General features: G+C 44.3%; 1 protein-coding gene across 1 annotated transcript in view; it reads left to right on the forward strand.

Annotated features, from left to right (window-relative positions):
• The first annotated feature begins 373 nt into the window (after positions 1-373).
• Positions 374-23,821, forward strand: part of SPHK1 (sphingosine kinase 1) — a 34,155-nt gene continuing 10,707 nt past the window's right edge. Inside the window, exons 1-3 of the mRNA XM_088133406.1 lie at positions 374-912; positions 22,107-22,256; positions 23,293-23,387. Coding sequence (XP_087989532.1) covers positions 501-912; positions 22,107-22,256; positions 23,293-23,387 — 657 coding nt within the window. The 5' untranslated portion in view covers positions 374-500. The remainder of the gene's footprint in view (positions 913-22,106; positions 22,257-23,292; positions 23,388-23,821) is intronic.

The following is a 23,821-nucleotide window of genomic DNA, read 5'->3' on the forward strand; positions in this document are numbered from 1 at the left end:
CATCAGTACCAAGTAGGCTTTCTATTGCTTTCTTCTGGGATGTGTTTACTTTACTTTCTGGTCCGGCTTATAGCCCTGGGAATTCCCCATTCACGGGCAACCCAAATCCAACCCTGTCAAGATCAGTCAAGGTCAACTAGAAACATCTGCCCAAATCCCCATGGATCTTACTGGAGTCTTCTGAACAACCACATTGAGGACTGGCCGGATTTTCAGTTTGTCCGAGTCGCGGCCCAGCAGGGTAACTCTTAAAATAAACCCGTTCTGAAGAACGAGCGGCTTGTGAAGTGCCGGGAGTCCGTCCTGAATGAATCCCGCCTCCCGCCGTTCCTCGGAGCGGCCTGCTGATGGCCCCAGAGAGCAAAGCGCCAATCTCAAAAGCCAGCCCTCCGCCGCTCATTGAGGAGAAAGTCCCGGAGCAGCGCTGCCCGCGCTCGGCTCATTGGGCTGAGTCCTCGCTCCGCGCCGGGTCGCCCGCTCCGCTCCATGCGGCTGAGGCGATGGAAGGAGGCTCGGGCGAGGGGGCTTCCGAGGAAGTTTTGCTCTCGGGCGTCTTTCGCCTCGCTCCCTCCCTGAAGGTGAAGTGTGCCCTGAGCCTCACCAGCGGCGCGGAGCTGCTAGTGCGCCGGCTGGACTCGGCTGCCCGGAGCAGCAACGCGGGCAGCGCGCTGAGCCTTTCCACTTGCGTGGGCTGCTACGCTTCCCAGAGCAAGAGCGCCCCGCAGCCGGCAGCCGCCTACTTCACCGTCTTCTGCTACCCTTTCAAGAAGGGCTGGTGGCAGCCCGGGGAGTCCCGGCAGCGGGTAGCGAAGACCTTTTGCGTCTTGGCGTCGCAGGACGCCGAAGAGAACCGGCGCGTTGCCGAGACCTGGGCGAGGGCGATCCGGGAGCTCTCGGCCCCCCACCTGGAAGGTGAGCCAGGCAGGCAGACAGGAGGGACGTCTCCCGACCGCGGATGGTTAGACGGCGGCTCTCCTCGCTCGCTTTCCCGTAGCGCCTGCCGGCAAGTCGGTTGGATTCACGTAACGGGCGAATCCTAAAGGGGGTGGTTTGCTCGTTTGCGACGTCGCGTGTTGGGGGACCCCAGCCAGCCTGATCTGTAAAGCAAGCTTGGTGTATTGTGCGAAGCCATTAAGCCGCGGGATAGGTACTCAATTATGGCTAAACAAGCTATGATTTCAAGGGTTGCGGGAATGCCACCTTAGCATGGTTATCTGATTGTACTCGGTCGGGTTTGCTCCCTCGAGTGCCTAGGACTGCAGCCCCAGCGCAGGACGTGGGATAAATGTCTTGGCTCGCCCCTGGGTAAAAGGGACATGATGATGCCTTAATTTTTATCCGGATGGATATAGCGCTATCTACATAAAAAAAAAAAAAGTCTGATATAAAATGTTTAAAAATAAGAAAAGTGTTAATTGAATTTGAAAACTCTCCCATTCATGGGGGCTGGGGGAGGAGGCAGGCCCAACACACAGGTACTATTTTAGCCAAGGAAGTCTGAAACAAATTTATTTTTAATTAACTTTCTTAGCTAAGTTGGTACATTTTGCATATGTATTGTCAAGTACTAAGGAGGCTTCCAGAGAAAAGTTTGTGTGTGTACTACTTAGTACATATGGGATTTAAGGCAGGAGCAGATATACTTTTTTGTATTTGCAGTCGTCTCATGTGTTCCTAACTTTTATTCAGTTTTTTTTAACTTTCCCCCCAAAAATATCCTTTAAGGTGGACATTAGCAGCCATTTGTTTAGAAGCATCTCTATTTGGAAAGGTCTTCCAATATGGAAGTTAATAATACAATCAATATGCAAATTAGTGAGTGTGCCAATGATATAACCTGTGCAAGTTTCTGTGTGTGAACACAGGATAAATGTGCATGGAGCAGCATGTATACATACATACATATAGTCATATGTACATACTCTGAATAAATTCCTAGGCATCACTTAACCGCATTCCAGAGTTTTAGAACTTGGGAAGGGGTCTGTGTAGCATGGCCTCATGTGTATTAGAAGTAAATCCCACTGATCATCTGATATATTAACCCTTGTGTACTTGAAGTAAATCCCAAATTACAAATGAGTTCCCATATATAACCCTGCTAGCTTTTTTTTGGCAAGGCATTGAAGTCCTGGCTGTTTCCCCAGGCATTTGGCTCAAGGGGTAGATGAACTCTGCTGCTATTGATGGTGAGTGAGGTTAACAGTTTATCCTGGGGTGTGTGGGGGGTACGTTTGGTAGGTTTGTTTGTTTTAACTTTGTAAGCTGCCCAGAGTCACTTGTGTGAGATGGGCAGCTATATAGATCATATGAATAAATAAATAAATATAGGAGTGCTGTCTTACTCCCAAGCACGTGCATTTAGGAGGACTGTGTTTCAGTTGAAGTAAGATCTGTTGACTCAAGATCAGTTGGACTCACTTTTAACTAAACTCTGTAGGATAACACTTTAAATCTCATTTCACTTAATGGATGAGTGTGATGAAGCTCCTAGATTTGCAGGAGAACCAGAAGGGTAATTCAAGTACAGATACGCAATCACAGGTGAAGCTGGTATTAAGCCTCATATCATATCCTTGGCTGCTGTACAGCTCCAGAATGCAAGCTTCCACTTGCTGGAGTCCAAATACTTGAGTGCAGGACTTTGTCTGGGTTCCAGATGTGCTTTATTTCCCAACAGGTCAGCCAATTAGTTAAAAGTTTTAAAAGGTTAGTTCTCAACTCACCAATCAAAAAAGACGAACAATATTCTAAGGCAGCGTTTCTCAACCTTGGGAACTTTAAATGGTATGGACCAGTTCCCAGAATTCCCCAGCCAGCATGACTGGCTGAGGAATTCTGGGAGCTGGTCCATACCTCTTAAAGTTCCTAAGGTTGAGAAATACTGCTCTAAGGAAGTATCACAGAGATGTTATAGCATCAAAGGGAGAAGGAGACAAGCAACCCTCCCTGCATCTACTGCTGGATCTCTATGACCAATGGTCTTTGCATATCAATTATAACCTCCCACAGACTCTGTGGAACTTGTTCAGGATTGCTCTGGAAAGAACATATGACTGCAATCATAAGTGGAGAAATAGTTTTTAAAGTTCCTTAAAGAACAACTTCAGAACTGCCTTGGTAGCTGAGCCAAAGTCCCTTCCTCTGCAGTAGGTAGATGCACTGTGGATTTTCAACTTGCCCATGACTTTTCTCATTGCTTCCTACCTGAGTGGCATTTGTTCTCTTCTCCTCCCTGAATGTTTATTAGCTGAGTTGTTTGTTAGATGGAATCCTCTATGCAGTAAGGCAGGGTAAATAATAACCAGGAGATCTTTGGCATAGTTTATTGAAAGAGCTGTCATGAAACAGTGAATGATGCCTGAATAAGAGAACCCTCCCCAGTCTATTGTGTTCACCAAGGCTTTATCAATTTAGTGTAAGAGTTTCCAGGCCTGGAGGATGCTCAGTAGGGGGAGCTAGAAGAGCAATAAGGGGGGGGAAGGGCCTTTCCCAGATATGCAGATATTTAGATGCTTCCCTTAAATAAGGAATTTGTCCAAAAGGAGTACTGTATAGATCCTACCATGTCCAGTGTTGGTTTGGGGTTAGCATCAAATTAAGGTAGGCAACCTGTATCATTCCTGATGGTACTGAACCCCATTGATCATCATCTTAGGGATCTTGGGATCTATAGTTTAGCAGCATCTCAACAGCCACAGTTTCCCTGCCTTTGGAGTAGCTGAAGGTGAAAAATTAAGATTTAGGGCCATACTTGAAGGCCTTATGCGGGCTAACAGAGTTCCCCCCAAAATTGCACCAGACTGTAATTCTTAACTTGATATTAACCCCATACATGGGGAGTTAGCAACCACAACTCTAATTAGTTTAATTTTATTCCAATTATTTTTAAGTAAAATCAAATCACTGTCCTTTATAGAAGGGGTGGGCCTGGCATACCAATAAAATGTCAAGTGCAATCTTTGCTCAGAAAAAGTGCTGTAATTGTTAGAGCTACCACATCTGACCTGAAAAAATCTGAATTATCACTAGATGTCAGCAGAGAAATTCAGAAACCTTAAACTCTTTGCAGCCATCCAATGGTCATCTGGAATTTTGCAGCTCACATTTGGTAGTCCTGGTAATTGAGCAGCTGAACAAAACTGACATTCATTTCTGCCTGAATCATAGGTTGCCCTGACTCCCAAATGCAAACCTGTTTGGCATGGCAACCTTGAGAAGCTTGTGTGGTTCCAGTTGCCTTTAGAAAGGTCATACAGGCCTCTGTCAATAGGTATTGTACTTCAGTAACTCTGCAATCCAAGCTGTGAGTACAATTTTCTTTTGGGATAGGTGAAACCACTTCCATACAATGTATAGCATGGGATGCAGTCAGCTCAAAGCCAAAGCAAGCATTGAAATATGGTGTTGGGTAAATAAAAGCATTCAGGGCTTTGTAAAAAGCTGTATATTCATTTATTTAGATTTAGGAGATGTATCTTTGGCAAGGTTTAAATAGATTCTGCTGATTTTTGTGTTACTCGAAGAATCTGTTTGATCAGGAGTAACAATGGGATAAGAGAAATGGATGAACACACAGTGGGAAGCAAAATTCTCTTTCAAGTTTTTTAGAGCTATTATTACAGTTTCATTCTTAGGTTAACCCAGAATAGTTTGCTCTTACGTGCATCACTGTCTAGCCATTTGGATAATAACAAGGAGACTCGTATGTGGTTTGAGTCACCCCCGAAAGCAGTGAAAGATCAAATTCTTTTCCAAGATCTTTATTGCTCTGGAGGTTATAACAATAAAGTTCTTTATTCCAGCCCTTTCTGCAAATCCTTTTACTAGCTCTTTTCAAAACGTCTCCTTGGGGAGTTGTGCTACACACACCACAAAAACTGGCGAGGGTTAGGCAGAGTAAAGTTAAAATGAAGAGCTCTGCCAGGTGGGTTTCACAATGGCTGTAGTGATGTGCTCCTTCACTGCCACTAAACCATGCTCCATTATAGAACTGTGTGACGTACCTGGCCAGCTTTGGAGTTTGAGTATCTTTTGAGAGTGGTGCACATTTTCAAGGATTGGAGGGCTCTGTGACTGAGTGATGAGCTCGGCCTTCTGAGATTAGCTTTTTCAGCACACTGACTGACTGGTGCCATTGCTTTCAAAAAATCATTCCTTGTGATTTTTAAAAAGCTGTGACTTTTAAAAAGCTGCTGCTGCTTTAAGAAAGAATCCACCCCTAGAAATGAATGTGATTTTCAAAGCGGTGGCACCATTCATTATTTTTTTTCCACAGGCAAATGTGGGAATCTGAAAAGGTCAGCTGCACTGAAAATAGTGGAGAGGAGCTGCACTCGCAGGACGTCTGGAGCACTTTTTCTGAATTGTTTTCAAACCGTGCACATCCCTTGAAACTAGGATTGTTTGCCTTCCTATGTTCTCCTGCAATCATCTTTCTGTTAACCGTCTTGCACATAAATGCTGATGATTGTCACTTTTGCAAGGCTTCGTTCTCATTAAGTAGAAATGTAGGAAACCGCTTTCTGTTCACGCTGGTGGTCTGCTTGGGTTTGCTTGTGTAAACCAAGTGAACTTGGAGTCTGATGGATGCTCAGGACTGGCTCCTCCATTCAGGGCTGACATATGGACTCGCTTCAGTCTGTGATGAATGCCTTAGTCAGAGTCCTTCCTCTCCAGCTTCCAGTCATGTGTGCATGCCAGTGATCCATGGAGCTGCCCTGTGATGTAAAGAAACATACTCCAGAACCAGAGGGATTTCAAAACCTCGTGGTGGCTGCCTAGATGGATTGCCAGTGTAGTGAGTCAACATTTTTTTTAGCTGTTACCATGAAGTTCACAGACAGACAAGGCAAAAAAACAAAAAAAGGATTTGGGGTTGCTAATTGAAAAATGAAAAGCACTGCTCTTAGCCAACCTTTTTTCATTTTAAGTGTTTTCCATGAAGAAGGAATCCTGCTGCTTTCCCCTCTACAAGAGGTCACTGGGAGGGCGGGAGCGCTTTCAGATGGGAAACTGGGGCGGGGGGGGAGGTAAGACAGTTGCTGACTCTCTGCTCAGAATTTTGCTTTGTAATCCAGTTTGGGAACTGCTAGAAGCGGCTTCTGCTTGGCTGGCCATTGTGGATAGACAAGCTTTAGTTTGTAGTAGCACACTCTGTTGCTATGCATGCCCTCGTGGTGGCTTGTCCTTCGAAGGCCTCTTGATGTCTTTGTGTCCTAGAGAGAAGAGACCAGGGCCTGCAAGAAGGTCAGAAAAGTCAAGATGGCAATCACGTCATGCTGCATGTAGGGGACAGGGCTTTGATCATGTTTGTGGCCTTCATCTGATGTTTTTGATCTTCTCCCTGTGGACACCTTTGGAAGAGACCATGCTATCTTTGGCAGCATATGCTATTCTCCTTCCACAAGTGGCTGGCATTTTTTTTTTTTTTACAACTTTTCTGGGCTTGATCTGATCTGCAAAAAGTCTGGGTGGATCTCAGGAAGAGATGAGTTGCTGTGGAAAAAGTAAGGTCAATAACCCCATTTACACTTGTGTGGAAATCAAATTGATACGTAGTGTCAAAGGTAGAGTGACACCCTCCCCCTCCATGCCCACAAAACTGAACGGCTTAAATGTCTTTAAAAATCAAAGAAAAGGATATTGCAGGCCATCTGTAAACTTCCTACAAATAGGATCTCCATTCTTTTGAAGCATTCCATTCCCTTGGAAATTTGTAGATCACCCAGCATTCTTTCTGCTTTTAAAACTAAGCTAGGTGATTCCTACTCTGCTAAGGTCTGGGACAGGATCCTAGCATGCACTGATGTGGTGCATCAATATCATTTTCTGATGCAGTGTTAATATTTAGCTGAGAAGAGAATTACTGAACAAGCGTCTATTGGCTCATGTTTACAGTGTGGTATATGTCTACATGAGGGAGTAAAAGTAGACCCTAAGAAGAGGCTAGGTCTTCACACCCTTAATGAAGGTTTCATTCCTACTTGTTATAGCCAAAGAAATTGCATTGGTCTGAACCTTACTTTATGGGGCTCCAGAGCTCTTCGACCATCTTACCCAAAGGCCAATCTAATTTATGAACCAATTTAGCCATGATGAAGGTAAAGGCTCTCTTGAATCAAACAACTCACCAGGACTGCCTGGTCATGGACAAGTAGCTTTCCTGGCAGCATGGAAGTGGCTTGCATGTATGAAGCCTGGGCTTATGAGCACAGAGATGTTCTTTTCTTTAATTGGTGTTTAGGTACAAGAGTCTATTTTTTTAAAAAAATCACATGAGTACTTTGCTTTTTGTATTTGTAATGATTTGTAGTATTTGTAGTTTGACTTGATCTGATTTTATCATACCTTGAATTGCTGGTTTTTTTGGGGGGGTCTTAGCTGCTCAGGGCTGTATGACTCTAATGGGAGGATATAAATGAAATAAATCTGTAAGATGTTACTTTAATTACTGAAAGATCATAACTTTAGGAGCCAGCCTTCGGGTTATCTAGAACCTTTTTCTAGGCTGAATGCTAACCAACCCAATAGAAGAAGTTGGGAAAAGAAGATGGGGAGTAAAGAGTAAAAACAGGGTTAAGCTGGTGGTGCATTGGTATGATTAGGTTACACCTTCCTCTTTTGTGCCATTGAGGAATAAATCTAAAGCAGAAGTCCTTTGGACAGTAGCCAACTTAATTTCAGTTAGACTCTCTCCAAATGTTCCTTTGTAACTGTCTCGGAATTTGCACCTATTGCACCAGCATTAATAATCTATAAAACTAGCATTTGAGATGCACTGGACATTAAACTAAAGCACATTCACACATATAAGCAACCCCATGGCTAGTGTGATAGCTAGCCACAAAGATGGAGGCTTGTCATGAAGTTAATTCAAATTATATGAATGGGGAAATAATTTGCATGAACTCTTTGCTTGGTGTGACCAGTTCCAATAACCATCTTTCAAAAAGGTATCCAGGGTATTGCCAGCACATGTGAATTGAGCCTAAGGAGAAATTATGCATGAGCACTGACTTCAGAACAGAGGAAACCATTATGAACAGAATATGGAGTGTGATGTTTCTTGTGAGGATCAGTATATTCAAGTTCCATGCTGAGCACTCTATAAACAATCAGAAACAGATCTTGGCAGTTCTTTGTATGCCTGGTGTGGGGTATGGGTCTGTAGAAAAGTGATTATTTCCCTGTTACAAACAAGGAGTATATAGGAAGGAAACGCTTCACAATTTCATTTGCATAAAAAAACCAACTGACATCTGAAATAACAACTTCCTTACAGCGTTGCCTTCTTGGTGTGCTTTGCATACTTAATTCAATGTGACGTCTGTCACTTGCACACACTGTATATATCAGAGGTTTGCACCTTTAGTGTGTTCAGAGATAAGGACATGTCAGAGTTTCACTGCGAGCATGCACTTTAAAAAAAAAAAAAGAATCAAAATTGAATTATGCTTCCAGCTAGAAAAACAAAATGGACAGGCTCTGGAGGACAACTTTCTAAATATGATCACCTCAGACCTCAAGAGGCTATTTAAACTATTTCAGCAGTGAAAATGATGCTTTGTTCAATACTGAAAATAACTACCAGTCTAGGCAGTCATTTCCTCCCACCCAAACCCAGCAGTCTTTTATGTACACAAATTCAGGTATTCACTTTTAAGTTCCAGAATGAATCAGAATTTGTGGATATCTAGATCCAGAATCATTTGGGTTAAAGATTCGATTATCTGTGTGTTGTAATTTGCGTTCATCTGTAGAAGAAGATGAGCGGGCAACCTGGGGGGGACATCCTTACAACATTATCAGTAATCTCTTGGTGGAGCATCAGAAGCCAGCGGCTCAACTAATGCTGAGAAAGAGGTTGTGATCCTCTCGTGCTCTGCTGCAGGAGGAATGCACGCTTGCCCATCTGTTTCCTGACCTTGTTTTCTGGGTGGAGAGGCTGCCACACCTCCGCTGACTGCAGTCCATAATATGGGAAGCGAGATAGAAGGCTTGCAGGCCAGGCTGGCTCCTTGCTGGAGGTGGCCTGTGAACCCCATGGATGGTGGTTCTGACTGCCTTGCATGAATTGGCTCACTGGTGTTTTGTGGAAAAGAGGTTCCAAAGGAGCCTGCCCAGAATCTTTTGCACCCTTGGGGGGGCTGCATGCCTGGGAGGAAAAAAAGGAGCAAGAATGCATCTTTTCTCTGATACCCTTCCTCTCAGCAGAAGAGGCTTGCCACAGAGAGCCTGGCCTGGTTCACACTAGCCATAAGCCAGGGTATGGTGAGTTGGATATGGCTTAGTTATTGCTGTGAATCCAGCCAATTGTGGCTTATTCAGTGAACCATGATCATACAGATCAAGGCTTAGTGCAGATGTGAGCCCAGTTAGTAAGACTTCTTTGAAATGATCCATAGGAGCCATATGGGGGATTAGTGGTTCAATAATCATTTCCCTGACAAGGTTATGCTGATGTAAGGGATGAGCATGTTGTGCAGTTAGACTTTCTCAAACACATAGTTGATTTTCCCTCAAAGTCACATTTTTCTCCTGTTTATGAAAGAATGTCCAAATGCGGCTAAGGCCCTATTTTAAATATCAGCCATCTCTATATTGCTGCAAATAACAGCAGGATCAATGGCTTCCTCTCCCGGAGCCCCTCTTGGAACCGTATCTCAGTAACTGTGAGGAATGCAATATGGTAGAAGTGACTCAGCAGAAGTTTTGACTTCTTGCAAATCAGCAGGTCTCTACTTTCAGAGAAATGACAAATTTTCTTTACTCTGTTTTTTTTTTCATCATGCAGTGCTGAATCATAGCTGTCTGGCCACCACAAAATCATCTAGCAAAAATAAGCCAAGATTATTCTCTAGATATTTTCTTATGTTTCAGAAATAAGCAGTAGAACGGGGGGGGGGGGGGATGGAATGATGAAGGTTGAAATCCAACATATCTGAAGGAACATAGTGTCAGGGAAGGCTTGAGTTATATATGGGGGAACATACACAAAAGGAATGGGTTACATGATATTGTTCCTAATATAATTTAAGAAATAACTGAATAATATGAAGAAATTAATTGTATTGTACTTGCAGTAAACTAAATGGTAAATAGTACTGGAATTTGCAGTGAAGACTGTGAAGTTAACTCTGCCCTATAAAGTTCAAACTGATGAGAAGTACAATAGCACAAAACAGGAAGTAAGGTGGGGCACACTTAGAGAACTGCTGTTTCTTTCAAGGTGGAGCTCTACTATGCTAGTTTGGGTTGATGGGAACTATAGTTTAATCTGCGTGGAGGGTACCAGTTTGGGCATAGTTGACCTGTGAGCCAGTCAGTACTACTACAGTTAGGCCTCAATGCACAGGACACTTTGATATCTGATATCCTCTTTAGAAAGGATATTTTAACAGTAACCCATTTCAAAGGGCAGAATTATCAAGTTCTGAATCATGAGCTGAAACCTGAAGAGCAAGATAGAAAAGAATAACCTGCTGCTTCTGGGAAGTGCTTGCAAAACACAGGCTGCTATCATCCTTTCCACAAAATACTTTCAGTTGAGAGTAAGGACTTTGCCCATTGAACCAGGTCTCTAATGGGATCATTTGTACTTGGCTCTAGACCAAACCTCTTTTGCTTAGTCAATTCATATGATGACCTAGTCTCTGTTTTGCATTATTATTGCCAACTTCCCAGCTGACAAAATTTGGAGACTTCAATGGAGCTTGTTTACCTTGTGTATATCCACCCACGGTCCTGGTGACTCCTGAAATTCTCTTTGGAGTAGCTGGCAAACTCTAGTGGTGTAATTGTGTTGCCAAAATTTAGCATGGTGGCTTGCCACTGGAATTCAGTGGTTTCCTGGAGTTTTTAGAATAATAATGCACAGGATGTGAAGGAGCTACAGCCTAGTTTGTTATTGAAAACCTTGACCTGGTGCTCCTCATTTTTTTGCCTTTCCCTGAGATTCTAGTCCCATCTGCTATCAAAGTATGCCCCCCACTATTCCTCTCAGACACCAAATTCTTGGGGCTGAAAGACTGCCCACCAAGTGGCAAAGTCTAACAATAAAGAGAATTCACAGTCAACCTTAATTAAAACAGCATCCCCCAGCTCAGGGACCTCTAGAAGTTTTGGACCACATTTCCAGAAAGTGTGTCTAGTGGTAAATGAGAGGCTTGTGACTGACTGTAGAGGAGCACAGAGATGACCTTTGAGATAGTATGTGGAGACTGTTAGCAAAACATGAGCTCAGTCCAGGAAAATAGGAAAGTGTGAGAAAGAAACTTAATACAGCCCCGCCTTGACTCTCTTTGGTGTAAGAGGGAGGGAAGAGGAAACGCTGTCAGGCTTTCAAGGTCCTGTTACTATAGCCAATATCAATAGAGTTGAGCTGTAAATGTTGTGGTGTCTGTCCTGGCCTATCTCGAATGGGTGACACTGGCTTTCTTCATTATGACAGCCATTTTGTGATTAGGAAGCCTTCCTGCAGGAGCCATTTTGGTAAAATACTCCCCAGATGGTATCAGAATTCTGAAGATAGCCATCAACTCAGAAAAGACTTATAATAACCACAAGTACATAGGCGTAACACAACTGTGGATTTTATGGCCACCCATGAGAGTAAGGCTGATTAGCAATACTGCAGAATGGAAATGGACGGGAGATATGCGAAGAAGGCAGAGATGATAGCAGCTCTTTGAAAAGGGCCGAATTCACATGTTTTATTGAGCAAGAAATACAAATGGCTGTTCTTAAGCCAGTGGCTTTTAGGAAATCCCACTGAATTCCTTAGCAGATTGTGAAGTTCAAAGATAGTGCAACTGAAATGAGAATAAAATGTGTGCCTACCAGATTTATGGCCACAAAGGCAAGAGCTGCCCCTTTACCCATATTGATGGTATCTCTAGGTTTTTCATAGGCAAAACACTTTTGGATGGGGGACACACAATTTTGGAAAAGTGCTTAAAAGTGAGTGCTTTAATTTCAACTAGTCTTTTTAGTCTATGCATGTTGTTTCAGAGAGAGGAAGCACCTCAGCCATCCTTCCCAGGGGTACAAAATGCCTCCAGAAGGGAGGCAATGGGATTTTGGCTCATCATTTTCTCTGTTGTAGGCCATAATTGGCTTCCATTGTGACCTCAGCATGCTTCCCCCGTAAACATGACCAAGCAAATAATTCTAGCAGGGTTGCATTTTCTACTGCTTGGGATAGTCAGCCAAATCTGCTTTTGATTTAGAGAGATCTAGTAGGATGTGGGCCAGCCGTCTGGAAAGTACCCTCTGAACAGGGTGGAGGAAGTGAGACCAAAGAAGAGCTGCCTTTTCAGCATCTGGAGCATGGGTGAGTTCAGTTGGAAGGGCGGCCTTCTGCCTGGCCGTCTCTCTTGAGGGGTGCTATTGGTTGTTATGAAGGAAAGTGTCTATACAGCAGGTTGTGAATCACATGAGGCAGCCCTCACGCAGAGAGGTAATTTTAGACTCTCCGCTTAATGGTTTACCAGGGCCCCCTTCTTAAGCTGACAAGCTGCATAAAACTAGCTTGTCTGGGTCTCTCCCATTTCCCAGGGCTCTTCCATGCTTTATTATTACTTCTACTTTCCTGGTACACTTGTGCAAAAAATGAAGCAACATAAAACCCTGCTCAAAGGAGAGATACTCTGAGCTGTTTCCCCTTTGAACTCATGTACATCATGGCTACAAGAATAGAGTGGAGCTGGCTTTCTTTGTTCTAACACATGTCCTTGGAGCATCTTTTCTTCAGAGGAAAATAAATAAATAAGAGAATGAATACCCATAACCATGTACATGCCTGGGAATTCCCACTTTCCAAATGAAATGGTTGCAGGAATGTGGCAGGAAGCTCTACACCCTCTGTAAGTGTGGGCTACCAATTCCAGCCCTATCATTTGCTGCTCGTGGGGTGGATATTGAGCCCTCCTGGATGTTGGGACCCTGGATCTCAGCCCAGTGGTCCAGCCCTTGCTGCATCACAGTGATGAAGCTTTCCTTGCAGTGCACTGCAGGTCTGCTGGATGATAGTTCTGGATATTTGCAAAGTTGGACACCTTTCTTTTTTTGTATTCTGTTTTGAGTGGATTTTATGTATTTCTGAAACTGGGCATGCTCTTGCTCTCTCAATAGAACGATTGCCTCTTTGTCTCCCTCCCCTGACTTTTGCTTTTGACCTGTAGAGCATGAATGTAATGGTATGTGGGAATGACCTTGGGAGACAGGAGGGAGAGCCACAAGCGGGACAATTGACATGTAAAAGGTATCTCAGCCCAGGAAGGAAGGATGGCATGAGAAAGGGTTTCAGAAGGGACCCTCCTTAGTTTTCCAGAGAGTAAAAGGAAAGGAGGCGAGAAATACTTTCAGTGTTGCAAGATTCTGTTAATGTAACCTTACAATAAAGATAGAGCTAGTACTCCTGGGTGTGCTTCTTGTCTGGACCACCTCACAGGGCCAACAGTGTATGACCAGGACTATACGTCCCCAGGCCTTAAAGAAATAAATTTCTGCTCAAAATAAGCTCTGAATTCTGTAGCTTCTCTCAGTTACCCAAATGTGCATCTGCTGTGACGTTTAAATTTTTATAACTTTCCTTTCTGATAGCAAAGGGAATCCCCATCCTAGCCAGGTATTTGAAATCTTATTCAGAAACTTCTTTGTGGTGCTGAGATTTTAGCAGATCTTGCCACCTTACTTTCACATACTCTTCTTGCAGCCAAAAGGGCTAGAATGCAAGAATAGCCCTGTGGGATCAGGCCAAGGGCCACCCTAGTTTACCCTCTTGATTCTCGTGGGCCAAACAGATGCCTCTGGGATGCTCACAAGCAAGGGACCAAGTGGTAGCCCTCTACCTTTTCCCCCTGCAACTGGCATTTGTAGTCATGTTGCCCCCAGCCCAGCTGAAACACTGAAGCCTCCATGTCTGCTTGACCTCAAAGGCACTTGGATGGCTGGACTAGGACTGTCCTTGGCCTGAAGTGCTTGGTTCTTAACATTGCCCTTGTCACATTGAAAGCTGAGGCTTTCAGCTGAGAATCTAAATCCTGCACTGAGTAGCATTCTCTGGGGTTTTCCTAGGATGGGGTCCATGTTGCAGTTTGGGGAAGAAAAGAACCCAAATATAGTAATGAGTATAGAATTCAGCTTGCTGACCAGGACAGTCTACTTGGTGAAAAAGCACATTGTGTTTTAAAGCAACAGATGAGAAGGAGGTAGAACCGGCTTTGATTTGTCAGGTGAGGAGAATTTCTCCGCTCTTATTGCATCTGCAGAATGCTGCCTGGCGGCCCTGTTTAAGATCACCCAATCCCTTTTGGGAAAGGGGCCCATTGGCCGATTTACAGGGCTGCGCAGAGGAGTTTTCTGGGCATCTGGAGGATAAAATCGCTCGTATCCAGTCCCAGTTGGATACCAAGCGTGCAGCATGGTCTATAGAGATGCCCAGGGTACAGACTTACCCTGTTATCTGGGAATGGTTTGATCCTGTTGAACCCGAGGAAGTGGACAGGGTTCTCCAAATGGTCAATGCCACCACTTGCTAACTAGATCCATGACCCTCCTGGCTGGTTAAGGCTGCTCAGGATGTGAAATGTGGGTGGGTCCAGGCGATGGTGAATTCATCCTTGAGGGAGGGAGTGTTTCCAGCTGCCTTTAAAGAGGTACTGGTGCAGCCCCTCCTCAAGAAGCCATCACTGGATCCCACCATACTGGACAATTTTCATCCAATCTCCCATCTCCCCTTTTTAGGGAAGGTAGTTGAAAAGGTGGTGGCGTTGCAGCTCCAGAGGATCCCGGAGGAAACAGACTATCTGGACCCCTTCCAGTCAGGTTTCAGGTCTGGATTCGGGATGGAAACGGCATTGGTCGCACTCATGGGTGATCTCTGGCAGGAGTGGGATGGGGGTAGTGCATCCATCCTCGCTCTTCTTGACCTCTCAGCAGTTTTCAATACCATCGACCATGGTATCCTTTTGGGTCGACTTAAGGAATTGGGAGTGGGCAGCACAGTTTTGTGCTGGTTCTCTTCCTTCCTCCAGGGTCAATCCCAATCAGTGTTGATTGGGAGTGAGAGATCCAGCCCACGGCCCCTCCATTGTGGGGTGCCGCAGGGTTTGGTACTCTCTCTGCTCCTTTTTAACATCTACATGAAACCACTGGGTGAGTTCATCTGCCACCATGGGATGAGCTTTCATCAATGTGCCAATGATACACATTTATACATCTCCATCCCAGGTGACTTGAGTGATGCCATAACTACCCTTTCGCAGTGCCTGGAGGCTGTGGGGGTCTGGTAACAGGCTGGTAAGAAGTGGCTGTGGATTGGAAGGCCCTCTGTATCCGAGATTTTACCATCTTTGGTTTAGGATGGGGTGGTGCTGCCCCAGACAGACCCGGTGTGCAATCTGGGGCACTCCTGCTCGAGAAGCAGGTGGCAGTTGTGGCCAGGAGGGCCTTTGCCCAGCTTCGTGTGGTGTGCCAGTTATGCCACTTCTTGAATCAGGAGGCTCTCCAGTCAGTCACTCATGCCCTGGTCATCTCTTGGTTAGACTATTGCAATGCACTCTACATGGGGCTACCCTTGAAGAGTATTTGGAAGCTACAGGTGGTTCAAAATGCAGCCGTGTGGATGATATTAAGTGCCCCTGGGATGGCACATGTAACACCTTTGCTGTGGGAGCTGCATTGGGTGCCAGTTTATTTCCAGGTCCAATTCAAGATGTTGGTTATTACCTTTAAAGCCTACATGGCAATGGGTTCAGTTACCTGAGGGACCGTCTCATCCCTACTACATCAACCCGTCCCACCTGATCAGGCAGAGAGGGCATGTTGCGGACCCTATCAGCAAGACAATGTTGGTTGGTGGGGCCCAGGAGGAGAGCCTTCTCTGCCGTTGCCCCTGCCCTTTGGAATATTCTCCCCCCAGAAGTGTGGCGGGCCCCTACCCTCCCAGCTTTCCAAAAAGGTTTAAAGACCTGGCTCTGCCAGCGTGCATGGGGTGACATGGGCTTTAACCATCCTTGGGGGTGGTTAGCGCTCTGACAACACTTCCTTGAATTATTCGCCAACTCACCAACTTCTTGGAAGCTATTTATTATTAGGACTGTTTTTATATTGCATTTTAATGAATTTTATCTCTGCTGTAAACTGCCCAGAATTGTTTCAACGAGATAGGTGGTGACAAATTTGATAAAAATAAATAAGTAAGTAAGTAGGTCAGTAAGTCAGTAAGTCCTGGGCCATGTGCTTTGGTTAAGCAAACTTCCTGACCACTGTTTGTGCTGAATTTCTTCCTTTGCTTTATAATGGTGTAGGAAAGAGGGCAAGTAGATAGGTTGGTTTGGCTTTGGCCACAGGTGATACTTGTTGAGGAGAACCCAGGGTGGCAATGGCAGGAGAGTATTTGGGGGCAGGGGCAGGGGAAGATAGCAGTGATGGACTTTATGACCTGTTAAAAGAATCAGTATGGAGTGCTCTACCTCCACTGGGCTAAGAAATTCTCCCTGACATGTCAACACACACAGTCTATGAATGACAAATAATTGAAGAGAAAAAGGTGTTTATTGCTCTTATCCTGAGGCTTTGTCACAGGGATCTTACCTAGCTGGTTTGGTCCAATTTAATAGCCTTGTTAAATCCTCCTTTATTCAAGGAAGAGACAGAGGCAGCAGGCTCAGAATGAATGGAGAGCTCATCATCTCCTGCAACTCAGGGCTTCCAGGTTGTCTGTCCAATTAGGGTACGTGCTGCTGTGGCTCAGGAATAAGGCTAGTCTGGTTCTCCACTAGGCAAGATCCCAATCTGGATTGGAGAGCCCAATCAAGCTGGAGGAGGAGGAGGAGGAGGAGGAAGAAGGACAGAACTAGCCCTTGCTTAATTTAGGTAAACACCCTGCCTAAATGAAAGCAGAGGGACGAAATTCCTCCAACTGCACACAGCAGTGCTCTCAATTCAGGGATGCAGCAATGCTCCAAATGACCATTCCAAAGCTGCAGGTGATGGGGACGTTGGCAAAGAAGGCCTGGCAAACGCAGGTGGACTAGCATGAACACAAGGGATGGCAATCTGATGCATATCTTCATGGAGTGGCAGCACCATCCATTTGATGAAAGTTCCTTTCTTTCCTCTTATTAAAAGAAAACAAAGTGGAGAGCTCAGGGCAAATGGCCAGGCAGGTAGAGAGTTACAAATGCTCCTTTTATCCTACTGCGTTTTCAAAGTATGTTATCTTTTTCTAAAACACAATGAGATTTACTTTGAAGTAAATGAGTTTAGCATCTGAGCAGTAGGAGCCAGCTCTGTTCTGTTCTGGTAGTCATGACTTCAGTTTAAAATGCGAGGTAGGCATGGCCAGATTGATAAAGAATCTTTTCTCTGGGCAGAAGAAGCAGTGGAAGAACATGGAATAGCCATTATAGTTTGTAAGCCACACGTAGTTGGTGGCTAAGAGAAATATATTTAACCATGTCAATAGTGGTTTATACAACAACCCATAGTTAAAATAAACCCCTGACTTAGTATGATGTGTGAATTCAATCACACTCTGGGCTGCAACAAGTAGAAGCTCCAGTGATCCACTGGGGCTTGTTTGCCCCAGCATAATATCCTGCATTTGTGACTGTTGCTGCCTGAGTTGCCTGATGAATGACATGTGTTTGTATGTGTACATGTATTGCATTATGACTCTGTCTTTTTGGATCTCTTAGTGGTATTCAGTGTCATCAGCTGTGGTGCCCTTCTGAAATGCTTTGCCAGAATGATCAAACTGTCTCCCAGTTGCTTCATGATGTCAATTTTATATATATGCAAGTGATAAGACTGACCCTTGTATAATCCTACCCGGCTTGCCAAGTAGATAGAGGAAGCCTCCCTAATTGCCACCTTCTGGAATCACTCTGACAATCTGGAACAAAGCCAGTGCAGTTTCAGCACTGGCACATCAAGTACTTAATGGAATCTATTGAAATGCAAATAAACACTTCACCAGATCAGATGAACCAGAGGAATCATCAACAACATGATTCTATGAAATGCCATCATCCAGCAAAGGGGAGGGACTAGAAGGCCTCAAGTGGGAGAGAAATTGTTTGATTGGACCAGCCAATGCCATCTCTGGCCTTCTCCACCAATTCCATTCCCCAATCTCTCCAACATACTTTGAAGCTGTCATGCAATTGTCCTCACTCTTGCCAACCTCAGAGCGCTGAGGAACACAAGGGTCACTATGAGCCAATCAGTACTCTCTCTATCCGCCCCATAGGAGAGTGAAAAAACATCACAGGGCCAATGCTCTGTCCCTCTTCTCCATTTCATGCCAAAAAAGAAAAACCAAGCCAAGCCAAGCCAAGCCAAAAAACCCCTCGTCCCCCACTTCCCACTGTGATAGGAAGTTCTGTGGGGGAGGTATTTTGCAAAGCAAAACAAAGCTTTGAAAACATTCCTAACATTCCTTTGTAATATTAAAAAGCTTCTAAAGGTGGAAAGGAGAACAGTCTATCAGCACTTTTGCAGCTGCACATTTTCCCAATACTTGTAACCATGGTTATACAATAGATGGCTGTGCTGGGAGAGAGGGGAAGAGAAATACAGTACATAACTCAGGCTCTAGAAGGGGGAACTCTAAGCCCTGAAGTTGGGATGAGAACAAAAACCACCAACACCATTCAGTCAGTGTTGCAGGGGGAAAAATCCACTCTCGCTTAGCTTTCAGAACACCAACCCTCCCCACCCCCCGCCAATCCTACCAAAATGCTGAGTCGGCTCCCCAAATGAGCCAGTGACCAACAACCTGGAATCAAAAGTCTTATGTCAGCTTGAAATGGGCTCAGAGTCGTTGTATGGTGTCCTCTGTGTACCATGAGGAGATCAGAAGCCAGATTGAGAAGGATCATGGAAAGGTCCCATGTTTTCCTGGCATTATGCTTTTAGCATACTTAAAATAACAGTTTGGCCTTAAAATAGCTTTTTAAATGCACTGGACTTCTGGAATGGATGAGACCACACGACACCCAAGACAAGGGAAATGGCTGCAGTACAAAGCAAACAACAAAAAACCAACCCCAAACAAAACCAAAAACCGTCCACAGCATTCTGATCAAGACAAGTGCTTCTTCACACTCTTTGCCAAAATCTCTGATCTCAGCTGTCATCCGTCTGGGTGTATGTTTTCAATTATTTGCAGCCAATTTCCTGTTCCTCTAAATGCAAAGCCGCAGGCCTTTAACTGAAGAAATGGCTTCATTCTTGCTGTGTTTGGGGCAACCTAGTATGCTCTCTCCAGGTAGCTTCTCTGGAGACTATGGTAAGTTGGCACCCTGCAGGCACAGAGGAACTTTTCTTTCATTTTCCTGAATGAACCTGCCTTGCCATCAGCAGGGTTCTACAGTGCCTTCCTTTATCACTTTGGGAGAGGTAAGCATCTCTCTGCTTGGTGAACTCTATTTGGGGGTCCAAGCAAATTATCCTTTGCCCAGCTCTGTGATACCTGGAACCTGATCTACTAGTCTATGGGGCAGAAAGGGATTGAAGAAAACAACCCTGGTGGCGCTTTTCCTTTAAAAGTAAGAGCAAGTTTTCATCTGCTTTGGGAAGCACAGCTTGAAGAACATTGTCATGAATGGGTGCAGTCTTGGATGTGCTCAATTTGGAAACTCCACTGAACTTAAAGGGGCTTATTTCTGAATAGACATGATGCAAAACTTATGGCTGAGGGAGACCTGGGTTAAGAGCAGCTTACTTCTGATCCTCCTGCTGGTAGATTGTTCAGCATTAAGACTGAAGCGTTTGGGTGCTTGGAATCCCAATGTATTATGCAGGAGGTAATGTTACTGTATGGCATCAGATCTAGTGACATCAGTAAAACAGATCTCTATGCTAACTTTTAAACCATGCTTCTAGCGCTTGTCAACCTCCCCAAGCTGCCTCCCAAACCTTCCCCTCACTTTTTTTTTTTTTTTTTGCTGTGCTACACTAGGGATGCTCAGGAGGCTGCAGAAGGGTAGGATGGGGTGCTAAGCAAATCAACGTTTCTCATAGATTGCCACTCTCTGCCTTCGTGCTTCACAGGAGATCAGTAAGCCTGTAAAGGAGAGGGATTTTTGAACTGGGCTAAGCAGGCACATCTAAAGGGAAGGATTTCTTTTCTTCACAAGGCCAGTGATCTTTTGATGGGATTGGTGGTGCTCAAAGCTGCAAGCCTCAGCATTCCACTCCTTCACTTATGCCACTCTGTTTCTGTGGATTGCGCGACATGTGCTTGTGTCTTTGCAAATACAGGAGCCCCCCCCCCCATTTTGTATTGTAGCTGGGAACTGCAGTTAATAGCAGCCAGTGTGCTCAGAAATAATTGGTACATATAGCAAATAGGATCTGACGATGAATTCTCGGTAAAATGGCTTCTTTCTTAGCTCCAGATGGGAAAAAAAGATGATAGGGTTGATACTGCTTTTCCCTAGGGAATCCTGCAGTCTCATAAATCTGGCTCAGGATGATGAGTTAGAAAAATGGAAGATGGCTTTGACTTAAGTGCAGTATTGCCTGTTGTTCAGCTCACACTGTGCACTGCCTGAGGCTGGTCAAGAGATTTATTGCCCACAATAAAGATATTAATCTAATAGAAGTACGGCTCTGAAAACATGCACAGCCTATTTTGGAACATGCGTTTCAATGATTTTTTTGCAAGAATTGTGGCATGGCACTTTTAACGTGGATTCCAGGGGCCACTCTTCCGCCCACTCTCCCCACCTAACCTTGCAAAGCCATGGGCTGCCTGTGTGTGACAAGTGCTCCCCTCCAGTTGACTAACAGGGGAGTGCAAAAATGGGCATCCAGCTGGTTGTCATTGTAACTTTACATTGTATGTGTTGTTGTCCCATTTCAAAAAGGGATTTGCAAAACTTGAAGAAGACCTGTTGGCAGGCACCAGTGGAAGGAAGGAGAACTGAGGAGAAAGAGACAAGAGTTTCTACCTCTACATTCCAGAAATATGTTACTGGTTATTCTTCCTGCACCCTTTCTAGGTCAGAGATTAATTGGATGCCCAGTGGCAACTATCCAGTAGCAGAACAAAACCAGGAGCTGGACAAATGTCTTATGCAGAGAATGCTTCAGAGTTTCTATAGCAGCCCGTCTTGTGGCCTCAGTTATTCTGACCTCCACTAACAGTATCTCTGACTTCCATCTTCCTGAGAGCTGACCTAGATGTTCAGAGGGATGGCTGGTTAAGTTTTATTTTAAATATTTTTGTAACTACCATGACCTCAGCCACTTCTAACTTTACCCCAACATTCCCCCACTTATGTACCAACAGAAAACAGACATTTATTGTGTTCCTTCCTTTCCTGTTCATGTGAGAGCTACTGTAGGAAAGAGAGAAGAGTGTGACTGGGAAGGGGAATGTTGCACCCTTGTGCTAGGCTGTCTCCTGACTCTGTGATGGGCTGTGTGAAGTGAGTCACTTCTGGGGGCTGCCTCTTTGTCACGTCTTGCAGCAGAGCAAATAGAGAGGAACACTGAGGGGAGAGACTCATGGTCTTGCTGGCCATGGAGCTATGGCAAACTGTGAGGTTAGAAAGCCTGGCAAATGGCCCAGTGCAAGGGAAAGGAAAGATTGAAGGTATTTCCTTACATTGATAACAGTACATTGTGTTTCTTTGTAAAGACAAGACAAAACAAAATTATCCTTATTCTGCTTTTTTTTTTTAAAAAAAAGAAAAACGTCAAGTCAGCTCACAGCAATACAAACAATTGAAATTAAAGCAAAATCAAGGCAAAGCAACTGGGGAGAATCAGAGAATTGGGGCTCAGGTCAAGTAACTTTGCTCATTATTTTTAGTGTAAAAAATGCTTTACATGCTATGTCAATAAGAACTGATTAAGTAAATGGACTTCCCTGAGTTGCAACAAAAGTCACCTTAGTTGCTTTGACATGACTTTGAACCCTCTTCCCCAACCTATTGCTCTTCCAAGATGGTGGGGCTCCAATTCCTGGACTTACGCAGCATGTCATGCTGCCCCCGAACCTTCTCATTCTTTGGATTCTAGGTCCTAACTTTACATTTCCATGATATTAATTCATAATTCTCCCACTTTTTTGTTTTTCTGCCTAGGAGGAATATATGGGTTACTTCCTCAGCCGTGTCGGGTGATGGTGCTGCTGAACCCACGGAGTGGAGTAGGACGGGCTCTGCATCTATTCAAGTCTCAAGTTCAGCCAATGCTGAGAGAAGCCAACATAGAATTCCATATGTTTGTCACTGGTGAGTCTTGTGGCCAGCTCAGAGCAACTTAGGAAACTGGTTTAGTAGATGTGGCTTGAACTTGCATTTCCAGTTCTGTTCACTCATTTTGCCTTTGGCCAGAAATGTTCTCTCCAGCCAAGCTTGGGTAAAGTGACATCATTGGCTACTCTATGTTGTAGAGCTCTTCGTAGTTTCAGTGTATGAAAATAGGTAGTTAATTCAGCCTTTTCCAGTTCTCATATGCGGAGGATTATAGTAACAATAAACTATAAAAAAATAAAATGTATGAATAAATTAAAACCTATCACCCCAATCAAGCTTATGGGAAATAAAGACCAAGATAGTGAGAGGGTACTGGGTTTGGAGAACAAGGCTTGTTTGAAAACTGCATTAGCAGAAGGCCACTCATTTAGGCACTCCAACTGTTTGACTACCTTATGCCTCAACTTTGTCAGCCTCTCTGGCACCCAGTCTGTTTCTGGGCTCGCTTTAAAGCAGTGGTTTAATTATTATAACTCCCAATAGCTTGGAACCAGGTTATCTAAAGGACCACCACCTTGTTGTGTAGATGCCTCCCCAAGTCTTAAAATCTTTCCAGATTTGTTCAGCAAGTGTAATAAGCTAGTTTGGCATTTTTTGTCCTTGTCTTTATACTGGATTAGATTTGCTGGTTTCTTTTCTTTTCTAAACTGCCCAGGTGTAACTTTCTATAAATTTGTTTGAGAACAAATGCTTTTAGCAAACAAACAAGGGAGTTAATTAAATCAACCCAACAAACATTTGACAATAATGGTGGCCAAATAGAAGGGAAGAATTTTGTTATATATCAGTGAAACAGCTCCTTGTGCTTCAAGTAGGGGGTTGAAGTAGATGTGTGTGTGTGTGTGAGAGAGAGAGAAAGAGAAAGAGAAAGAGAAAGAGAAAGAGTGAGTGCCAGAACCAATGTAAGAGGGAGAGATGGCTTAGCTGTGTGTCGGTGGACTCGCCTAGAACCCATAGTCCATCCAAATTAACATAGTCTACAAGACATACAAGTTTTTGTCTTTCTCCCCAGAGAAGCACAACCATGCTTGGCATCTGGTAAGGGAGGAGGACATGTCCAAATGGGATGCTGTGGTCCTTATGTCTGGAGATGGCTTGCTTCATGAGGTAAGGAACAGGGCAGATGATCGAAGGGACTTTGTGGTGCCCTGGCCCCAGCGTCCTTACCACCACCTTCCCTACCATACAGAACCAGCTAGGTCTAACTGCTCCAGCCAGGTACACCAGAAGAGAAATGGATAGGTGTGTTAGTATTCTTACAGGAAGTCACTGTCCTGGTTTAATGTCAGCCTACCATTTTGAAACAGAAGGGAGTCGGACTGGCTGAATTAGTATGGATTGAAAATTTTAACATTGGGCCAGAATCTTCTGTCATTCATAACTGAACAGAAGGTAAACAATTAGTACCTGCAGATTGCACTAAGATTTCCCCTTCTGCACATCTTGACCTCGGTCACTACAAATAGTGGCTGGACTATATTTAGAAGGGTAGGTATCGTTTGTTCTTTATAAAATAGCCAGAGACTTTTGTTCAATGACTA

The sequence above is a fragment of the Python bivittatus genome, unplaced genomic scaffold (assembly GCF_059951505.1).
Source record: "Python bivittatus isolate LINGU-HERP-01145 unplaced genomic scaffold, Pbiv_v1 ctg000080_np1212, whole genome shotgun sequence".
Lineage (NCBI taxonomy): Eukaryota > Metazoa > Chordata > Lepidosauria > Squamata > Pythonidae > Python > Python bivittatus.